The following is a 23,086-nucleotide window of genomic DNA, read 5'->3' as shown; positions in this document are numbered from 1 at the left end:
TTCAGATCAAGGTGTGGGCAACTGCATTTGGGGGCGCTAGAGTCCAGATGGCAGAGAGGTAAGGGGAAAAGGGAAGGGAGGAACAGACCGCGGGTTAGGCGTCAGAGAGAGGAAGAATTGATGCTTTTGAACTGTGGTGTCGGAGAAGACTCCTGAGAGTCCCTTGGACTGCAAGGAGATCCAACCAGTCAATCCTAAAGGAAATTAATCTTGAATGTTCACTGGCAGGACTGATGCTGAAGCTGAAGCTCCAATACTTTGGCCACCTGATGCACAGGGCCGACTCACTGGAGAAGACCCTGATTCTGGGAAGATTGAAGGTAGGAGGAGAAGGGGACGGCAGAGGACGTGATGGTTGGATGGCAAAACCGACTCACTGGACATGAATATGAGCAAGCTTGGGGAGATGGTGATGGACAGGGAAGCCTGGCGAGCTGCAGCCCATGGGGTCGCCAAAGGTCGGACACGACTGAGCGACTGAACAACAGATTGAGGACCAAGAGCAGGGCGGAACTTGAAAACAGTAGGGGCAGGGCTTGGGCGGGCGGCAGGGATCCGCGGAAGGAGGTGGGTCTAAAGTGCACCTTCTCTCCTCTCCAACTCGACTGGAGAGGCCTTAGTTGTCGGCTTCCAGCAAGTACTGTTCAGTGTAACCCTTGACCAGCGCGAGCCCCCAGCGAGCCTGGTGGAAGTCAGCCACCTGTGACCACAACTGGGGCGCCGGGCAGAGCTGGCACACGATGCTGAGGCTGAAATGGGCTCTGGAGCTACAGATGCTACAGAAGCTGGCTCTGCCTTTGCGCACCGTCGCTGCTGAAGGCGTCGATGCGGAGGTAGCGCCACGTGCTGTCGCCGCCGAGAGGGATGCGGAAAGGGCGCGTGCACAGCGTGAGCACCGCGCGGGCGCGCGCGGCTGTCCACGCGCCACTCCAGGCCTTTGGCCGCCAGTAGGCGCAGGTTACTCTCACTCGGCCAGTAGGGCGGCCACTCCTGGGATGGTTTCTCCTGTCGCGCTGCAAGGAGGGCGACAGCAGGAGGGAGGCGTGCCAGGTCGCCGCCAGCCTTCCATACGGCCTCCCTGGGCAGCTGCGAGAAGACGCCGGAGGCCTAGCAGCGCCTACGAGTTGACTTGGACCAAAAGGATGCCCTGCGTGGGGCACGAGCGAGCACGGCTCTGGGCGGCGGGAGAGCTGAGAGCCTGGCGCCTCTTGGCACCTTCATTTCCACAGTCACACCCATGGGCTCCCATCTGGGTCCCGGGGGAGGGCCGACGGTGCGAGGCTGGGTGGGGTAAGGCATGTGAGAGCGTGGAGGAACCAGGGGCAAGGCCTCCGAATACCTAGCTCCCCGAGGGGAACTGGGGATGTGGGCCTCAACAGTGGAATCAGGGGAAGCTGATCGCAGGAGGCCCCTGATCGCGGTAGGATGGGGGAGGCGGAGGTAAAGGACAAAGGCTCAGATTAGGATGCTTCGGTCCCTAGACCGAGGCGGGACCCATGTAGGGGAGGCAGGGTCACGAAGTCTGGACGCCTGGGCTCCAGCCTCCCAGGGTAAGGATCAAGGGTTTAAAGATTGGAAGTGGAAGCTGTTTGATTTTCCCTGGGCAGCAAGGCCTGGGTAAGGACTGGGATTCCCAGGGCAGGGCTCATAGGCGCCTCCACTGGGCAGAGCGGGCCGCGAAAGAAAGGCGGTGACTGACTGCAGGAGAGGGGACAAAGCCCGGAGGCCCTTGAGGAGAGGCCCGGCCCTCCGAGCTCCTTTGTTCTGCTTGGTGATTAGGCGGAATTTCTTCAGCTCCTGGGGCCCCAACTGATCGTCCCTGGTGAGTCGTGCCACTTTGATCCCCCGGGTGCTGTCTCTTACCAGCTGCGAACAGAAGTGCTCTAGCAGCCGGGCCACCCTCTTGCCGCGCTCCGGGGACGCCACTGCGCAGTCCCTCCGCCAGCGCCGTCTCCCCGGCGTCGATCTCGTGTACCGACTTCCCTCTCGATCTGCGACCGAGGCCATTGTGTGTGTGGGGGGGGTTGCTCTCCGACGGGGCTCTCCGTTCAAAGGACTCGCCTCTTCTCACAAGCTGAGCACTCCGTCGTCATTCCCCCGGGGCGCCAGGCCAGTCCTGTGACCTGCCCAAGGAGCTCTCCTCAGCACCCGGGTCTCGGATTCGAGAGCCTGCAGAAAGATCATTCCCGGGCGTCTCTTTCACCGCTTGAGATGCTCCAGACTCCTGCCCGTTCGCCACGCCCCCTCGCATTGGCTCCACCCCGGCGCTTGCCACGCCCCGCTGCCTCTTAGCCCCGCCCCCAGCCCATCTCTGAGCCAGCCCTGTATCCAGGCTCTCTTGCTGGGAGAGTTCAGTCTACTCAGGGGTCCGGACCCCATTCTGGCTGCTTCCATCCCCAGACTCCTCCTTCTTGACTGCTCCCCTTTTTGTGTGTTCTTACCCCCAGAAACTCCTCAAAAGAACCCTAAAATACTGAAGCTGTCATCCTTCTCTCGGGTTCTTCCGCCGTTCCAAGCTCTACACACCCCCCCACCCGCCGTTACTGACCAGGCCCCTGGATTCACACGCCCTACTCTTTGGTTCCAAAAGCCGATTCTATTTCCTCAGCAAACGGTCCAGGGCCGAGGAGAGGCTCCATTCGTCCTCTCCCAAGACCCATGCACCCGACTCCCTTTTCACCTGCCTCCCGAACCCTCGGCTCTCACCGGTTCCTCCTAGAGCCAGCTGTGGAAGCGGCTGGGAAGGTAGTCAAGGTCACCGTCGATGCCCCCCTCACCCCGCCCCCAACACATACAGACACCTGAGATGGCCAACACCTCTTCAAATTCCCTTTCTGTGGCCACTCCGTGGTGGTTCAGAGGTTAAAGCATCTGCCTCCAATGCGGGAGACACGGGTTCGATCCCTGGGTCGGGAAGATCCCCTGGAGAAGGAAATGGTAACCCACTCCAGTATTCTTGCCTGGAGAATTCCATGGATGTAGAAGCCTGGTAGGCTACAGTCCACAGGGTCGCAAAGAGTCAGACACGACTGAGCGAAATTCCTCATGAAGTCCAAAGGGCCAGCCTCGGCCTCATTCCCCGATCCAGAACTGGGCTTGGACCCAGGGACTTGGCCTTGGCCTCAGGTCCTGACTCAGTCCCTAGCCTAGGAGCTTGAACTCAGCCTCAAGCCCTGATCTGGGATTGGACTCAGCCCTGGCCTCCTGGGATCTCTGAGCATACCTCTGCATCTGGCTCCATGTCTTTTTCGGGCTTAGAAATCTCTGAGGTGGCTCCATCACTGCTGGCTTCCAGTGTCATGCATGATCCTGCAGAAAAGAGAGAACCCAGTGCGGGGGTCAGAGCCCCCCCCCCCCCCGCCTCCGTTTCCGCAGCAGGCCCCCTCCATGCGATCCACACAAGCCCTTCCTATTTAAACACCCCTTCTCTTCTCACAGACCCTGGGAATAGAGGGCGGGCAGCTCCCCTCCCACCACCACCTCCTAGAGCTCCCAATCTTGCGTTGATCCACCCTCTGGGATGCTCTTCACACACTCAGGACCCCCTGAATTCCTTCATCCCTGATCACCCTGGTCACCCCCAGAACTGAGATTAAGAACAGAAGGCCCCTGGGGGATAATAGAGGGACCCCACCCCCCTTCAAGGGCCACACCACCTCTCTGCAGAACACAGGTGAAGAAATTCCCGTCACCTCCACTCCCTCCAGGGCTCCTCCCAGCTGGCAGAAAGAGGGGAAGGAGAGGGTTCAACTGCCCCGGCTCCCACTGCTGCTCATTCCAGAACAAAGAGTGGGGGTGTAGACATCAGATCTCTCCATATCGCTGCCCCAGTGCCCCCCACCCCACATATTCAAACATAAACTAAGGAGTGGACAGATGGACAGTTCTATTAGAAAATGTCAAGCCGTTCCTCTCAGGGTAATCAAAACCGCCCTTTCCTTCCTCTTTGAGGCTGTTCCCTCCTTTCCCAGAGGAAGACTTGGCTCCATTCCAGGGCTAGGTGATTATTTTGAAAAGAGCTCTGTTGGAGCTTCAGCAAACAAATATTCGCCAAGATTACCTATGCCCTCTCCCCACTGACTTCACCTCTAGAGATGCAGTCCCTTCCCTTCTCTCTCTCTTCTTTTTTGGAAATTTCTTCCTGTGATCCTTGCTTCATGTCCCACTCAGGCTGCCCCTGCTCTTCCCATTCCTCCAAGTCTCCTTTTTGGGTCAGTACCTTGTGTATCTGCTACGCCTTTGGCATCCAATTCTTCTTCCCCCCTCCTGCTCAGGGGCAGGGCCAAAGAGAAAGCTCCCTGCCCAAGGCCAGATGACTCCTCATTGCTAGACCTCTCTTCTCCAGACCAACAAAATAAGCCAATCAAATCCCCTCCTCTCTCAGCCAGGTAGAACTGTTCCCTCATGTAACCTACATAAGCCTCAGTAACCAACATCCCAGGGCACACACATGCCAGCTACTTTGTGGGGGGCGATATTAATTTGAGATTGAGAGAATGAATACAAGGATGATAAGGAAAATGCTGCCCCCTTTCCTGGAACCTGGCCCAGGGGGTGCTTGAACTACATCTCCCATAGTGCCCTGGGGCACAGGGCTGCCTCAGCCTTATAGAACATGACATGGGTTTGGGAGATGGGACCAGCAAGGGCAGCAAGGGGTGGCTCAGCTGGTAAAGAATCCGCCTGCAATTCAGGAGACCTGGGTTTGATCCTTGGGTTGGGAAGATCCCCTGCGGTTACCCACTCCAGGTATTCTGGCCTGGAGAATTCCCTGGACTGCATAGTCCATGGGGTCACAAAGAGGTGGACACGACTGAGCGACTTTCACTTTCAGTTTAGTTTCCATATCGCAAACATGGCTTATGTAAACACAATGTGCTTCCTATACCAGCAAGTTTCAAACAAGGGCTCCATCTCCTTTTTTTTTTTTTCTTTCAGTCTAATGTTGATGCTCAAGGCTCTGCCATGTAAGCTAGGGTGTGGTCAGATAGCTCAGGCCAGTATCATAAAAGGGGGAGGGGAAGCACAGGCTCAGAGGATCTTAGGATCTTAGGGCCATCAGGGACCATCTGGCTCCATCCTTTCATGGAGATAAAATCAATCGAGGCCCAAGATGGTTAAGATCTTGCCTAAGGTGACTCAGCTTGGGCAAAGGCAGGCAAAAAGTTCCATTTTCCTGGCTCTGAGGTCAGTGGGGAGATCTCTGACCCCAGCCTGAAGAGCAAGGATAGGAAAGACTGGGTCCTTGGCAGGAGTCAAAGGTTCCAAGTGCTAAGGGCTAAGCTGACTCAGAACGAGATGAGCTTGCGAGAGGAACCCTCACTGCCATCTCTCCACTGTCAGCAATTTCTATGCCAAAAATGAGATCAATCAGACTCCTCATGCCAGGGTCTAGGAATGACGGGTCCCAGAGATGAGTAGGTTAGCTTGAGGCTCCTATTTGGATTTCCAGACAACCTCACCAGCAGTTCCTGAATCCCTGGAAGATACAAGCTGGCAATTCAGTGATAACTCCAACAATTCTCCACTGCTGCCCAAAGCGGGCAGAATGTGAGCCACCTGGAGACAGCCGCACACGCAACTGGACGTTGGTTTCCCTCTCTCTTTCAAGACGGGGAGACTGTTTCCAAAGAGTGTGTCTACATCTCAGATATGGACATGTATAAGGGGAGGGGATTCCCAGGGCCACAGGGAAGGAGAGGGAGCCTGCCCAGCCACCCTGCTTCTTTTCTCCCCAGCACTCTCTACTCCTATTCCCTTGCAGGAGATGGAGAGGTTCCAAGGTCCATAAGCCTTGGGGGAGGTGGGTGCGGCGGTCAAAGTGCGTTAGGGAGTCCAGGCCAAGCCAAAACAACCAGCTGGCCCCCACAACCCTTGTTACACACTCTGATCCATTCCCACCCTCCAACCTGGCTCCTTGAATTATAACTTCCATTAGGTGTGGAGGCAGAGGCGGAGGCAGCCCTATGCCCCAGGGCACTATGGGAGATGTAGTCCAAGCACCCCCCGGGCCCGGTTCCAGGAAAGGGGGCAGCATTCTCCTTATCATCCTTGTATCCATTCTCTCAGTCCCATAGATATGAATGATCCACACTGGTGAGAGGATAACTGTAGTCATCCCTGGGCATGCCAGGAGCCCAATCCCCTCTCCCCTCCTCCCTCACCCCGCACACCTGAAATATTAATGCCGCTGAGGTCGCAGCTTCTCTGAGCTGGAAGACAAACGGAGAGAGGAAAGGCAGGGACAAAGAGACGGCGGCTACACGAAGCGCCCAAAGAAAAGAGAGACAAGGATCAGAATTGAGCCAGAAAGGAGACAAAGGCCATCAAGAGAGGATCTGGGGGGCACGGATAATGAGTCACAGACAAGACACCTGGTGATTCAGAGCCCAGTAGACGCAAAAAGAAAAAACAAAAACAAAAACAAACAAACCTTCCTAGCTTGCACCCCCTCCCCAAGGAGATCAGAAATAGAAAGCAGACTGACACACCCCCTTCTCCCAGCGGGTGTGTGGTGGGGAAAGGGGTCAAGTAGGAGGTGACAAGGTGAAGTGGGGGCAGAGGCAGGGGATGGGGCAGACCGTGGAGCTGGGTGGGGGGTGCCCGGGGCCCCAGAGGGCCAGAATCATGGAGACGGGGTGCTGTACTGGAGGGTCGTCCCGGTCTGTTGGGGAAGCAGGAGGCAGGGAGATCCCAAAGGAAGCTACTTGGCAAGGGTACCCCCGGACACTGCCAGACTCTGGGGAACGGTAGGAGCCAAATGATGATGGGGTGAAGGAGGGAAGGCGCCTCTGAACATCTGAACAAAGTCGGGTCTCAAGTTACTATCATCCCCGGGACTGGCAGGGGTTGGGCAGTAGGGGGCGCGGCGGCCTGCTTCTCCTGGGGGGGGCGTGGCCTTCCGCTGTCCCCATCCCGCGGGGGAGGAGCACTCCAGCCTCCCGCCCCCAGGCCCCGCTGCATCCCCCTACCTCTCCCGAGCTAGGGCCAGGGCCGGGGTGCTGAGAAGCCGATCGAGGCCGGCCGCAAAGAGAGGGGTCCCCTCGGAGCTCCGAGGGTCAGATTCCGATGAGGCGCGGGGATCCGGCCGCGCCGTCCGGTCCCGACTCGGAGTTCTCATAGAAGGCGGGGTCAGCACCGCCGCTCAGACCGGCTCGCGGGCTCGGGTTCCCAGCGCTTCGGGATTCGGGCGGTGCGGGTGGCACCCGCCGCTACGCTCCGGCTCGGCCCCGGCGGCGGCGCTCGGAGGGGCGGAGACCCCAGCGATGCGAAGGAAACCCGGCGCGGATCTGGAGCGGACTGTGCTGCGGCCGGGGGCTGGCTGGGGCGCGGGGCAGGAGATGGGGTGGCGGGGCGCGGGGGAAAGCGGAGCTGCCCTGGGCGGTGAGGTGGGCGCAGCTGGGTGGCCTCTAGCGTTGCAGATGAGGCCCCCTCCCCTTGTCCCCGGTGGGGAGCGGGACTGAGGGTGGGGAGGTGTCTTGAGTTTTGGTGGAGTGGAGTGACAGAGTTATCGCATCGTGCCAGCAGCATCTTTAAGTTCGGTCCCGGGAGTTCGCCCCGCCGCTCAAGTTCCCCTTCTCCAGGGCCCCCAGCAAAGTCAGCCAGGCTCTCCGATCTCTGGCCGCCAGATTAGTAAGAGCAGCTGGAAAGGGGACACGGAGCCGAACACCCTGCCCGGGTCGGAGAAACCGACAGGGGAAACGGGAAACCCAAGACGGTTGGGAAGGGAGGAGACCCCAAGAGGCAGAAGCGGGACACGGAAAGGAGCAGAGCGAGGCCTGCTCTGGGCCGGATGACCCCCGCTCCCCGGGGTCGCCGAGCAGCCTCGCCCAGCTCCACTCAGCCGCGGGCATCTCTCCCGCCGTCAGGTCGCAAGGCCCCCACGGGGCAGCACGAGTGCACGGGGCCGTACACCTGTGGACTTCCAGGGACACCTGTGGGCATCCGAGTACACGAACACAGACCTCTGTGCGCACGGCCGGGCTCCTGGGCTGACCCCGGTGGGTGGAAGGAAGGGCCCAGCGAGCCGATCGGAGCTGGAGGGACTGCAGGGCCGCCTCTGACTCTAACAAGCTAGTGGCCCAGACTCTTAACTCCTGGTGGGGGCTCCCCACCCCCATGAAGTGAGGTAAAACACCTGCAGTTGTACCTGCAAGGAGCCAGGAAAGCGATGGATGTGAACGTCCTTTAAAACCCGCACAGTGCTACTGAGGCTGGGACACCCTGCCTTGTCCCTCCTCCCACCTCCTGCCCAGCTCCCATGCTCCCTCTTCCCACCAAAGCTGACCTCTCACCTACCTCTTTCTAGTTTCACGCTTTCCAAGGTGTTTGCTCTGCAACCTGGTAATCGTATCCCATTGGCTGAGCTAATGTGACAAGATGGAGGATTTGAAAGAGTTCCCGGACTTCCGCACGAAAAGCCACCCCAAGAGTTAAAGGGATCAGAGTCATCTCTTCAGCTCAAAGCCAAGCAAGCCAATAGGTAAGTCTCCCCCATTTCTGATTTTTGAAGCTGCTAACACACTATGCATCTCATAAAGCTGCGGTTATGGTGGAATATGTTCATTCATGCGAAAGGACCTCAAAAAGCTAAAAGATGGGGGGAAAAGTCACCAGTGGCAGAATGGAGAGGCCACTCTCATTCCTCGCCTTTCTCCTGAAGCCTCCCCTCTGTGATCAGAAATGCTTGGATTGGTCCAACTTTCACCCACCTCCAGTTCTCTCAACCAATCAGAATGGAAAGTTTCCCAAAGTTCCAGTTCTCTCCTGTCCAATCTATAGGTGGTGCTGCATTCTTCTATGCTGCGGCTAAGTCGCTTCAGTCGTGTCCGACTCTGTTGCGACCCCATAGACGGCAGCCCACCAGACTGCCCTGTCCCTGGGATTCTCCAGGCAAGAACACTGGAGTGGGTTGCCATTTCCTTCTCCAGTGCATGAAAGTGAAAAGTGAAAGGGAAGTCGCTCAGTCGTGTCCGACTCTTAGTGACCCCATGGACTGCAGCCCACCAGGCTCCTCCATCCATGGGATTTTCCAGGCAAGAGTACTGGAGTGGGGTGCCATTGCCTTCTCCGGCATTCTTCTATAAAAGGCTCAAATATGGTTGCATTATTGGAATTTTCTCAGATATGAATGCTCAAGATTTAAATCCAATCAGTTGTTAGGGGCTGCAAATAGTGATATTCTTGTTCTTTCTGTTTTTTCTCCCCTCCTCCCCGAACTGGAATATGCTTATAAAAGGAAACTTGTTCTCTTTTACTATGATTACTCTCAGAGATTGTTTGTGATGGAAAGACCGGATAAATGCTTGAATTTCTCCCTTTATTTGTTAACTTTTAAAATAATGTGATGTTTCCCCAGCATCCTTCAATGGTGATCAATTATTAACTTTCAGGACCATTATGAACTCATGGATTTTAAGCAAGCTTAATGTAATGCATTAGGGCGTCCCAGGTGGCTTAATGGTAAAGAATCCACCTGTCCATGCAGGAGATATGGGTTTGATCCCTGGCTCGGGAAGATCCCCTGGAGTAGAAAATGACAAACCCACTCCAGTATTCTTGCCTGGAAAATCCCAAGGACAGAGGAACCTGGTGGGCTACAGTCCATGGGGTTGCAAAGAGTCAGACACGACTTAGTGACTAAAACACAAAGGAATGTGATGCAATCCAACGCAGTTATTGTTCTTCTTAACGCTGAAGCTATCCAGCTCTTTTGTAAATTGATATTTTAAAGCAACATAGAAGACAGTGCTAGATCTTCAGGAAGTGCAGCGTGGATGCAGAGGGGAAGGTGTCCTGGACCAGCTTGGCAGGTTGGCAGGTAAAAGGATATATACTGGAAGTGAGACCCAAACTGAAACTCAGAAACTCCTCGCCAGATAGCAAAGAAGGGCAGGGTCCCTCCTGCGGGAAGGGAAACCTGAGCTAAGCCCAGAGCTGAGAAACAGCCTGCTTTGCAAGAACAAGCAATGCTGGGTTGCACCCATCCTGTAGACTGGGACTGGCCAGTCAGCCAACGGCTTTAAGCAACAAAGTGACAGATTTGCCTTGTGAGTAGAGGTTGCCCTCTGGTGGCTACACGAAGAATGTCAGAGAGGGAAGACGTCCTGCCAAAAGGCTGTGCTTATAAGGCAAGGGGATCAAACCAGTCAATCCTAAAGGAAATCAACCCTGAATATTCATTGAAAGGAATGCTGCTGAAGCTGAAGCTCCAATACTTTGGCCACCTGATGCAAAGAGCCAACTCAAAAAGACACTGATGCTGGGAGAGACTGAAGGCAAAAGGAGAAGTGGGGTGGCAGAGGATGAGATAGATGGTTAGATAGCATCACAGGCTCAATGGACATGAATTTGAGTAAACTCTGGGAGACAGTGGAGGACAGAGGAGCTCGGCATCCTGCATGTAGGTCACGGAGGATATGGACTGGCATGCTGCAGTCCACGGGGTTGCGAAGAGGCGGACATGATTTGTGGCAGTACGACAATAAGGCTTAGATTCGTAAGTTAGGCTCTTCCAGATCGGAGGAGAACTCACAGAGTTCAGGGAGTCATTACTGAGATACACGGGAGGAGAAATGGTGCAGGGAAGCTCATTAATGGCTCTGAGAATAGATCCTTTAGGAAGTCTAGTGATCCATCTTCTCTCCATGCACCTGGCAGGTACATTTCCCCAAAGAAATGCTCACACAGCAAATGTTTATTATTGCCCAGGAAAACTCCTTTTCTAGTTTGCACAAAGACCACGTCTCAGTGGATGCAACCCCAGACACAAGCAGACAGTACTTTTGTGTGTCTGGGCTGGGCTCTGTTTGTGGAGTGTCTCAAATGCTGTGCCAAGGAGTTCATACCTTCTAACAGTGAGGAGCCAGCACCAGTGAGTGGGGACAATGACACGATGAAAGCAGTGTTTTAAGAAAAGCCATCTGTCTTCTTGCCAGCGTGAGAAGAAGTTAGATGGGAGATGAGAGGCAAGACCTCTGCTCACCGAAGAGTGGTCACAGAGGAAGTCCACGGGAGGGATGGGGGCCTGGAGTAAGAGAAAGCTACGAAGCCAGGAGGCCAGGAAGTGTGACTGGTGTTCTGGAAGGTGCAGAGAGAGGAAGGAGGTGAAGGTGATTCTGGCATCCCCAACATGGAACCAGGGAATGATGTTGTCTGATGTTGTCTGTTGTCTGATGTTGAATGATGGCAGCAGGTAGTACAGGGTATAGAGCTCATTGGATACAAAGATTCTAGGCTTTGCCTGTAGATAGCTTGGCTTTTTCGGCTTCCCTGATGGCTCAGATGGTAAAGAATCTGCCTGCAATGCAGGAGACCAGGTTCCATCCCTCGGTCAGGAAGATCCCCTGGAGAAGAGAATGGCAACCCACTCCGGTATTCTTGCCTGGAGAATTCCCCAGACAGAGGAGCCTGGCAGGCTATAGTCCTTGGTATCACAAAGAGTTGAACATGACTGAGCGACTAACACACACACACACACACACACACACACACACACACACACACACACACACATTTTGGCTTTTTGGGGCCAGAGGGATGAGCAGTTGGGGAGGACACACAGGGCTAGAGCTCAGATGAAAAGACCAGTAGGAGAAGTGGGGAGAAGCCCACATCGGGGCTTGCATGTGCAGCGGTTGAGTGGGCATGGCCCCGGGTGCAGGGCTGAAGTCTGACCCAGCGGGATTCTATCTGGGGCTGGAGCTTCCCAAACAGCTGTAAAGATGCTCTAATCTCCCTTAACCTCCTCCAGCCTTCTGGGTCAACTCCTCTACCATTTCTAAAGGCTCCACTCCAGGCAAGCCCTTCCCCGTGCTGACTCATCTCTGCTTTCTCTCAAATGCCTTCCAGATGTTTGTTCCTGGCTCCCTGCTGGGTGAGTGGGCAGGCACCCAGCAGAGAAATCCAAGGGTTGTGTAGCGGGGGAGCCAGTGGGTGACAGTTCTCCTCAATCCACACACAAAGATGCCAGAGCTGCTGTCCTAGAAGCTCGAGTGCACCTCACACACTTCCCAGGACCATCCTGTGCAAGTTCAGTCGATGAGAAACTCAGCTAGTGGCCTGGTGACTTGGCTCACAGGTCTCCCGGTGAGGGGCTTCCCTGACAGATCAGATGGTTAAAAACAAAACAACCCGCGTGTAATGCAGGAGACCCAGGTTCGATCCCTCAGTTGGAAAGATCCTTTGGAGAAGAGAATGGCTATCCAGTCCAGTATCTTGCCTGGAGAATTCCATGGACAGAGGAGGCCTGGCGGGCTACAGTCCACGGGGTCTCAAAGAGTTGGACATGACTGAGGGACTAACATTGTCACTTCACTGTGTTATATTTCAGTAAAAAGTTTAAAGATCCCACAACTCTGAAGTAAGCAGCTCCACGGTACCAGGGGGAAACTGAAGCTTGGAAGGTTAAGTGACTTGGCCAAGGTCACGGTCAGTTGCTGGTGCCAGGTCTGTGGGACTCGCTGCTGGATGCTCTTTCTGTGCTGACCACTCAGTGGCCCTTTCTCTCTAGTGCTTCCCCATCGGTGCTGAGATGGTCCGTGGACCACTCTGGGTCCACAAACCCAGGTTCTTTGTCAAGCCTCTCCTTGGAAATATATGTCATCCAACGCTGTCCTATCTCTGCTCCCCCAAAATGATCAGTGACACAGCACCAGGGCAGCCACGTGGCACACTTTTCTTTGAGGACCCAGGACCTGGAGGCTGGAACCAGAAGGACCAAGCTGCCTCCTCTGAGGCCTGGGCTCAAACTTGTTCTGTTTCATCTTGATTCCTGTGAGGGCCTGGGCCTGAGTCTGAATCCATCGGCCAGGCTGACAGTTGAGTTGAGGGGCTTTCGTTCCAAGTTTGGAACCCACATGACAGCAGCTGCTGGGACTGATGTGCAAAATGCCATTCTGGGCACTCCCCCGGTGGTCTAGTGGTGAAGAAGGCACTGTGCAATACAGGGGACACAAGTTGGACCCCTGGATGGGGATCTAAGATCCCACATGCTGCAGAGCAGCTAAGCCCACACAACTCCTGAGACTTGCAACTCTGGCCTGGCAGAGCTCGTGTGTCACAGTTGAAGAGCCTGAGCACAGAACTGCTGAAATCAACATGCTGCAACTAAGATTCTACACAGCCAAATAAACAGATAAACATGCATAGTTTTTTAAGAAGACAGTGAGCACATCCATCACTCCCCAAAGTGTTCTAAAAAGAAAAGCCATTTGAAATGATTTGCCTGGTACCTCAGTCCAGCAAGCTGTGCCCCTTGCCCAGATGTGGTCTGTGGTCTGCATGGACCAGCAGGAGGCTGTGCCAGGGCCCTGCCACCGGGACTCTCTACCCTTCTCCATGCCAGGCTGCAGCTCCTTAGACCAAGTCTCACCCAACACAGATGTCTGCTGCGGGAGGGCTAGAAAGCCAGATGACAGGAGGGAAAAGGGAGTGAGGGGACATTTCCTGTACCCTTAGAGAGGCTGGGGTCAGAGCATGGCAGCAGAGCTTGCCTGGGGAGGCTCAGCAATGGGTGAGAAGCATGGCCCATGGCTTCCTCCCTGTTTTGGACGGCTTCCTGGAGAGAAGGGCACACTTAGAAGGGGGATGGTGGTGGAGGAGGCAGCCTGTGACTGGTCACATGGGACAGGATGCCAAGCTGACTAGTCATCAGCAAGTGGCATTTACCTGACTCAAGTGGACCCTGGAGGGACGTTAAAGGGAGCGGCACACCTGTCGTGTTTCCAAGTTTCGCGACCCAGCTCACTTCCCAAAACCCTCAGCAGTAACAACACATCCTCTTTGGCCCACTCACCTCTGGATGCCAAGTCTCCCTTCCAGACCCAGAAGCCTGATCTTGACCTTCCTGTGCTTTTCTGCGTCATGTGGTGGCCCCTCCCCGACCCAGATGCTTTCCATGGAGGGTCATGTCCCCTTCAGACCCTTGTCTCTCCATTGAGATCAAATCTGGCCCCTTTTCTAAGAAACCTGCTCAACTGGCATCACAGGTCTTGGGAACACTTTTCCGCTTTGATTACATCTCTGCCTCCGGGGCTTGTCTCACTTTCTCACTGGACTCCTTGACTTCTTCTCCTCCTCTCCAGACTCGGGCCATCCCTCCCGCAACCCCGGCAACTCCAGTTTTGTTGGTCTTGGATTTCAGGCAAAGAACTGATGGGAGATGAAGTCCCCTCCTCTCTCCCCAACCCCTACTGCTGCTGCTGCTAAGTCGCTTCAGTCGTGTCTGACTCTGTGCGACCCCACAGACGGCAGCCCACCAGGCTCCCCCGTCCCTGGGATTCTCTAGGCAAGAACACTGGAGTGGGTTGCCATTTCCTTCTCCAATGCATGAAAGTGAAAACTGAACGGGAAGTCGCTCAGTTGTGTCCAACTCTTAGCGACCCCATGGACTGCAGCCCACCAGGCTCCTCTGTCCATGGGACTTTCCAGGCAAGAGTACTGGAGCGGGCTGCCACTGCCCCAACCCCTACTCCTATACAAAGGTCTCGTTACTCACCTACGACCTGGCACAACCCCACGGCTTCAGAGAAGGGCACCTGCTGCTCACGGGGAAGAAGGGCAGGGGGCTTCTTGGAGGAAGATCTGATCCTCCCACCCCAGCTCTTGGTAGCTGGTTCTCACTGAAGAGAGTCCATTTGCCTCTCAGGGTAAGAATCCAGGGGAAAACGCATACAATGCTGATCTTGAAGTCTGGGCTCTTCATGAACATATAGTAACTAGGTCCTGCTTTCCAAAAAGGGCCAGACCAGATCACATGCAGTGTTTTCAAGCCAATGGTTGAGAAAGCAACTCTTGAGCCCCTTCCCCATCATACGATCAGAGTTGGGAGAAGAAAGAGAAAGGGATTTGGGGAGGATTTTTAGAGCCCTACCTGCAAAGGGGAAGTCAACCAGGTTGGTGGTGAACGGCTTTAAGACTCTAAGGACCTGGAGATGTCCCCAGTGTTTAGGGGCTGTGCTTGTGTGAGAAATGGAGTGGCTGACTGTATATGCCCACCCAAGAAAGAAGGGTGGACAAGTGGATGCCCTCCAAGTGTATCCAGGCCAAGGATGCCCAAGCCTGGAGCTGTTTTTTTTTTTTTTTTCCCATCCCTCTCTCCCATCTCTCTCCTCATCCTCTGACCTGGGAAAGTGATGGAGTTCCTACAGGGAAACCTACATGGAATCCATGGGTAGAAAACCAGGGACCAGTGCTGAGGTATGGAAGTTCCCAGGGGACCTTAAGGGAAAACTCCAAAGAACCCATGAGAAGACTCACAAGGAAAAGAAATTAGCTTCAAAGACCTGGAACCCAGAGAACACATTGCTTCCTTAGGACAGAGCAATCAAGAACTTGGGGGGCTCCCTTTTCACTAGCTAGTGAGGGGGTTGCACAACACCCCTCCACTGCCTCTATTTCTGGCCAAGCATGTGCCCCCCCCCCCGACTCTCACCCCCTGCTTGCAGCCAACTCACCCTCGCTCTAGGTGGGAAATTTCTGTCCTTAATGAAGATCGAAGTGTTGATTGCTAATCCCACTGAGCTTTTCTAGGTACCAGCATTAGTGAATGTAGAACTCATCTATCACCTGAGAAGGGCCCAGATAAGTTACAAGACTGCCAAGATTTTTATCTAGTGACAAAAGAAAAATTGTTCCACTGAATAAACTCTGAGATGGCAGAAGACAGAATTGCACTCAGTTACATTTGAATAAGTTCTTCTCTTTTAAGTCATGGATCCAGACAAAGCCAGTCAGCAAATAGGATGGACACAAGTCAAAGGATGCTATGACCTCATAAGGTCGCTCAGACTGTTTCAATTGACCATCTCCTTTCCTTCATGCCCTGACTGTGATGATGAAGGTGATGATTGTAGTAAATTCATTGGCTCATATAACCAACCTCTGTACTAAGTCCTTAAATCTTAATAATTTAATCCTCACAACAGTTCTCTCTATTTGAGCAAATGATTTTACGTGGACCTAAGGCTAGGCTTAAGGACCTAAGGAGCGGTGGCTGCGTGGGTGCAGGAGGGCCGAGAAGAGCTACTCCACGTTCAAGGTTAGGAGGGGTGGCCATGAGGAGATAGCCCTTGTCCAAGGTAAGAGAAACCCAAGTAAGACGGTAGGTGTTGCGAGAAGGCATCAGAGGGCAGACACACAGAAACCATAATCACAGAACACTAGTCAATCTAATCACACGGACCACAGCCTTGTCTGATGCAATGAAACTAAGCTGTGCCCTGTGGGGCCACCCAAGATGCATGGGTCATGGTGGAGAGGTCTGACAGAATGTGGTCCACTGGAGAAGGGAATGGCAAACCACCTCAGTATTCTTGCCTTGAGAACCCCATGAAAAGTATGAAAAGGCAAGATGATAGGATACTGAAAGAGGAACTCCCCAGGTCAGTAGGTGCCCCATATGCTACTGGAGATCAGTGGAGAAATAACTCCAGAAAGAATGAAGGGATGGAGCCAAAGCAAAAGCAATACCCAGTTGTGGATGTGACTGGTGATAGAAGCAAGGTCTGAAGCTGTAAAGAGCAACGTTGCATAGGAACCTGGAATGTTAGGTCCATGAATCCAGGCAAATTGGAAGTGGTCAAACAGGAGATGGCAACAGTGAACGTCAACATTCTAGGAAACAGCAAACTTAAAATGGACCGGAATGGGTGAATTTAACTCAAATGACCATTATATCTACTACTGTGGGCAGGAATCCCTTAGAAGAAATGGAGTAGCCATCATGGTCAACAAGAGAGTCCGAAATGCAGTACTTGGATGCAATCTCACAAATGACAGAATGATCTCTGTTCGTTTCCAAGGCAAACCATTCACTATCACAGTAATCCAAGTCTATGCCCCAACCACTAATGCTGAAGAAGTTGAAGTTGAACGGTTCTATGAAGACCTACAAGACCTTTTAGAACTAACACCCAAAAAAGATGTCCTTTTCATTATAGGGGACTGGAATGCAAAAGTAGGAAGTCAAGAAACACCTGGAGTAACAGGCAAATTTGGCCTTGGAATACGGAATGAAGCAGGGCAAAGACTAATAGAGTTTTGCCAAGAGAACACACTGGTCATAGCAAACACCCTCTTCCAACAACACAAGAGAAGACTCTACACGTGGATATCACCAGATGGTCAATACCGAAATCAGATTGATTATATTCTTTGCAGCCAAAGATGGAGACGCTCTATACAGTCAGCAAAAACAAGACTGGGAGCTGACTGTGGCTCAGATCATGAACTCCTTATTGCCAAATTCAGACTTAAATTGAAGAAAGTAGGGAAAACCACTAGACCATTCAGGTAGGACCTAAATCAAATCCCTTATGATTATACAGTGGAAGTGAGAAATAGATTTAAGGGCCTAGATCTGATAGATAGACTGCCTGATGAACTATGGACAGAGGTTCGGGACATTGTACAGGAGACAGGGATCAAGACCATCCCCATGGAAAAGAAATGCAAAAAAGCAAAATGGCTGTTTGGAGAGGCCTTAAAAATAGTTGTGAAAAGAAGAGAAGTGAAAAGCAAGGAGAAAAGGAAAGATATAAGCATCTGAATGCAGAGTTCCAAAGAATAGCAAGACGAGATAAGAAAGCCTTCCTCAGCGATCAATGCAAAGAAATAGAGGAAACCAACAGAATGGGAAAGACTAGAGATCTCTTCAAGAAAATTAGAGATACCAAGGGAACGTTTCATGCAAAGATGGGCTCGATCAAGGACAGGAATGGTATGGACCTAACAGAAGCAGAAGATATTAAGAAGAGGTGGCAAGAATACACAGAACTGTACAAAGAAGATCTTCATGACCCAGATAATCGCAATGGTATGATCACTCACCTAGAGCCAGACATCCTGGAATGTGAAGTCAAGTGGGCCTTAGGAAGCATCACTATGAACAAAGCTGGTGGAGGTGATGGAATTCCAGTGGAGCTATTTCAAATTCGGAAAGATGATGCTATGAAAGTGCTGCACTCAGTATGCCAGCAAATTTGGAAAACTCAGCAGTGGTCACAGGACTAGAAAAGGTCAGTTTTTATTCCAATCCCAAAGAAAGGCAATGCCAAAGAATGCTCAAACTACTGCACAATTGCGCTCATCTCACATGCTAGTAAAGTAATGCTCAAAATTCTCTAAGCCAGGCTTCAGCAATATGTGAACCATTAACTTCCAGATGTTCAAGCTGGTTTTAGAAAGGGCAGAGGAACCAGGGATCAAATTGCCAGCATCTCCTGGATCATGGAAAAAGCAAGAGAGTTCCAGAAAAACATCTATTTCTGCTTTATTGACTATGCCAAAGCCTTTGACTGTGTGGATCACAATAAACTGTGGAAAATTTTGAAACAGATGGGAATACCAGACCACCTGACCTGCCTCTTGAGAAATCTGTATGCAGGTCAGGAAGCAACAGTTAGAACTGGACATGGAACAACAGACTGGTTCCAAATAGGAAAAGGAGTACGTCAAGGCTGTATATTGTCACCCTGCTTATTTAACTTCTATGCAGAGTACATCATGAGAAACACTGGGCTGGAGGAAGCATAAGCTGGAGTCAAGATTGCCGGGAGAAATATCAATAACCTCAGATATGCAGATGACACCACACTTATGGCAGAAAGTGAAGAGGAACTAAAGAGCCACTTGATAAAAGTGAAAGAGGAGAGTGAAAAAGTTGGCTTAAAGCTCGACATTCAGAAAACGAAGATCATGGCATCTGGTCCCATCACTTCACGGGAAATAGATGGGGAAACAATGGAAACAGCGTCAGACTTTATTTGTTTGGGCTCCAAAATCACTGCAGATGGTGATTGCAGCCGTGAAATTAAAAGACGCTTACTCCTTGGAAGGAAAGTTATGACCAACCTACATATTATATTCAAAAGCAGAGACATTCATTTGCTAGCAAAAGTCCGTCTAGTCAAGGCTATGGTTTTCCCAGTGGTCATGTATGGATGTGAGAGTTGGACTGTGAAGAAAGCTGAGTGCCGAAGAATTGATGCTTTTGAACTGTGGTGTTGGAGAAGACTCTTGAGAGTCTCTTGGACTGCAAGGAGATCCAACCAGTCCATTCTAAAGGAGATCAGCCCTGGGATTTCTTTGGAAGGAATGATGCTAAGGCTGAAACTCCAGTAATTTGGCCATCTCATGCAGAGTTGACTCATTGGAAAAGACTCTAATGCTGGGAGGGATTGTGGGCAGGAGGAGAAGGGGACGACAGAGGATGAGATGGTTGGATGGCATCACCAACTTGATGGACATGAGTTTGAGTGAACTCTGGGAGTTGGTGATGGACAAGGCGGCCTGGCGTGCTGCGATTCACGGGGTTGCAAAGAGTCGGACATGACTGAGCGACTGAACTGAACTGATCCTCACATCCAGAGGGAGAGCCTGAGCTCTGCCAGCGTCTGACTTTACCAAGCAGTGGTGAGAGAACTGGCTCTTATTGGCACAGTAGCATGGCAGTTGGTGGGGGGCTCAGGCACTGGGATCAGGGGTTGGGGGTGCTGTGAGGTGGGGAGGGGTGAGGCCAGGGCTAGATGAAGGTGAGGTGAGTAGAAGCCAGGATGCCGCAGCTCTCCTAGAGCTCCTCAAACAGTTGCTCCAGAGCCTTCATGTAGAGCCTGTGATAGTGGTCCACCTGCTCCTCGGTGGGCTGCGGGCAGTGGGGCACCGGGATGCGGCGGCCCGCTGCAGGGACGGGGGCACAGGTCGGGGAGGGGCCTCGGCTGCACACACAGTTGATGGAGTCCTTCTTCGAGACAGACACTCACCCACAGTGGTGATGGGTCTGGCCAAGGGCACCGGGCCCCAGGACTTGGCTGAGAAGAGACGCAAGGAGATGCAAGGAGAAATGGCCAGGAACTTCTTGAAGGTGATGCTGCCAGGAGTCCGGGGCAAAAGCCTTAACTCTGAAGATGTCATTCTCCCCAAAGGAGTACACGGGCACCAGGAAGGCGCTGGGAAAGTGGGGTGACAAGAGAGAAGAGGGCTGGTCAGATCAGCGGCTCTCGGAGGGTCCCCACATTCCTCCCCAACAGGTTCCCATTTCCCGAGGCCATCTGAAGCAAATGATGGTGCTCCAAAGAAATATCTAGAAGAAGGGACTTACATTTCTTAAGATTAATGTAAACTCTACTTTCTTATATACATTTTCTCATACAGTCTCAACTACAATGTGTTGAGAGGTGGGTGACAAGGTGGATGTTAAATCTATTTCACAAGTAAAGAAACATGCAAGGTATTGCCTGTGAGAGGGTATCATTAAAAAAATGTGAGCTGAGGGAGTCTGAACCCCAGGGTCCAGCAATTTGCACTGTGATCCTGTGTCTCTGCGTGGGAGGAAGCCTGGGGAATGGGCACCAGGGCTGGGCACGGAGCAAACACCCAAGGTCTGCCCAGAGTGCCCTCTAGAGGTGGTCACCGTGTAAGCTGTGGGAACACACAGTCCACCTCCAGGGGGCGGGTGTGTAGGCATAGAGTGTAGCTCCCCAGACACACTGTGAGGCTCTGACCATCGAAGGCATCCCTGGCTGGGCCCCCGCTCACCCGTGTCTCAGTGCCAGGCGGACGAAGCCTTTACGATTCCAGAGGGTGAGGTAGTGCTCCTTGGGATGGCATACAGGGCCTTCTGGGCTGCCCCGACTTGGATGACCACAGCCTGGCCCAGCTGGGGCTGCAACAGAATAAAATCCAGGCTCTTGTGGCTTGTAGAACATAGCCCTGTGGACAAGAGGGGGTGCAGGAACAGTGAGTACCCCCTCCTTGTACCCTTAGTACCTCACCCTGCCCTTTAGCTCAGGAAGGGTGAGATACCCACCTTTTTTTCCAAACTCCTTCCCCCTGTGCCCCAGTCTGTGTACCCTACAGCGCCTCTCCCAGCAAGGATGCAGGACACTTGCTCCAAAGCCCCTTCCTGACCCCCTTGGTGAGCCTGGTCAATGTTCAAGCCAAGTGCCTGCGCTGGGTGGTGAGCGGGGACCACTCTTTCCGGATTGAGGTGGGGTTGCCTTCTGTCACTCCGCCCTGGTCTCACTGCAGGACGTAACATGGTCTCCACAGACTGGGTGGTGGAACATGCCGTTCAGCGTGAACCTGAGAACCGAGACGCTGGGAACTGCTGGGAGGAGCCAGTGCTCTCAGCCCAGGAGTTACAGAAGCTTTCAACATCCATGACCCCATGTGGGCGGGACGCTGGCATGTAGCTCCTGTCTGGGGGCAGCTCTGCTGTTTTCACCAGCTGTGGCGGCAGGGGGCAGGATGAAGGAAAGAAAGCAGAGAAGGCAGGACCCCAGCTGAAAGGGTATCCGCCCCCACCAAGAGACCTGAGAGTTTAGGGTCTAAGATGGGGTCAAAGGCATGAGGGTCCAGTCTGGAACACCATCCCACCCCCTGCGCCGTTACCTGAACGTAAGCAGCCAGAGGTGAGAATCCATCATGGGAAGGAGAGAGGAGGTGGGAGGTAAGGGAGCGGGAGGAGTGGAGTGTCACTTGGAGGGTGACCTGCTACCTTAATGGGGAAATAATTTCTCAGGTGTTTCCAAGCAGTCCAGTTCTTCAACCACTGATAACGCCTTCCACCGTGGGCAGAGAGATAAGGGGGGAAGAATTACTATAGACACCATTTATCACCTCTCACTACCGGGCCCTTGTTTAGTAACCTTGGGGAGCTGTGTCCTGGTCCAGAAAGAATCACACCACGTAGAGATCAGAGAAAACCAGCTGGAGGTGAAGAGGAGGAAGAAGGCAAGAAGGGAAAAGAAAGGGCCTGGGGAAGACGAGAAAGGAACATGACCTGGATTGTGAAACCACGATGACGTCTCCCCTCCATACTGACAGATGAGATCCTTGGGCATCTCCCAGCTGACTTCTGGCCCCTCCTCCCTTTGCCCCTCACATCCAGGTATGGGGTGGGGGTCTCTAGCGTTTTTCTCCCCACACTCCCCCTTCCCTTCTTTCATCATGGACCCCACAGCCTGCTCCCCTCACCCAGAAGAGTCAACAGAGCACGTCTTTGTAGCTGTCCGGTGCTTCTAGCCACTGTTTCGGCAGGATTTTCATAGTAGGGGAGGGCGGCTGGGCGGTGGAGGCTCTCTGGTGCTCCGCTTCTGCCAGCAGGGCTCTAGGACTCTAGAAAAAGAATGCTGGTTTTTTTAAGAGTCCTGGAAGCCTTTCTGGTCTAGTGGCCAAACCCTTGTGGCCTCCGGGGATCTCTTGCAGGGGCTGTGTGGATGTGGAGACTCTTGGGTCCAGAGCCCCAGACGTTTCAGGCCTCCCTACACACTGATCATGAACTTCTCCAGTGGGTCAGTCCAGGCCGGCCACTGGGTAGGGCAGGGAGGCAGGGCAGGGAGCGTGCCACAGAGGTCCACCCCCAGATGCATCCGAAATCCTGTGGGGCAGAGGTTGCAGAAGAATCCAGAGAGCCCACCCACTGGGTCCCAGCCTCAACTGTGTGATCTCAAAGATCCTGGACAAGCGCCCTTGTCCATTTGTGGGTCTCTGGGAATAGCAAGGCCACAAGGAGACGTGGCTTGGAGAGGGTATTTCATCCCCAAGGTCAAACATGTCAGTGGCACAAGTATGTTCCCACTTTTCATTTCAGGCCTTGCCCAGAGTCACTAGGGGGCCAGTAGTTACCTAAGTGAGGAGGTGCCTGTGGGTGGGGACACGTACCGCGCCCCGAGCTCTTGGAACAACTGCGTGCGTGGCTCCACCTGCGCGGGAGTAGGCCCCCTGGTTCCTTGTAACCTAATCGGGGTCGCCACTGTGGGCAGAGGAGCAGTCAAGAAGGGTGGTCGCTGAGATGCCTTTACGTCCCCTTCTCTCCTGAGGGATTCACTTGGACAGAGTCCAGCCTGGGTGCGAGGCTGGCAGCCAAGAGTTCAGGTCCCGTCCTGGGACTCTCACCTCCTGACCATGCCGGGGCCTGAGCCTGTGGTGGCACTGGGGACAGAGCAGGTAGAAGCGGGTCTCATCGTCGGTGTGGATAAGCGTGAGGACCGGCAGGAGGAGGATCCAGGGAACGCGGAACAGTGGCAGGCCCACTCTCAGCCGTGGCTACACCTCCTCCTCTGCCCTTCCCTGGGTGCAGCTAGCT

The 23,086-nt window shown here is 53.5% G+C and overlaps 1 protein-coding gene across 1 annotated transcript; it reads right to left on the bottom strand.

Moving 5' to 3' along the window:
* Positions 617–23,009, bottom strand: NAT16 (N-acetyltransferase 16 (putative)). The gene is given in 13 exon segments (XM_018039993.1): positions 617–755; positions 757–896; positions 898–1,107; positions 1,216–1,281; positions 1,567–1,926; positions 1,928–2,071; positions 2,074–2,169; positions 3,224–3,309; positions 19,761–19,946; positions 20,536–21,560; positions 21,976–22,116; positions 22,663–22,753; positions 22,897–23,009. Coding segments are annotated over 9 exon segments (1,392 nt in total). The 5' UTR covers positions 19,912–19,946; positions 20,536–21,560; positions 21,976–22,116; positions 22,663–22,753; positions 22,897–23,009.

Source organism: Capra hircus, chromosome 25 (assembly GCF_001704415.2).
Source record: "Capra hircus breed San Clemente chromosome 25, ASM170441v1, whole genome shotgun sequence".
Taxonomy (NCBI): Eukaryota; Metazoa; Chordata; class Mammalia; order Artiodactyla; family Bovidae; genus Capra; species Capra hircus.
This window is presented reverse-complemented; position numbering and strand designations above follow the sequence as displayed.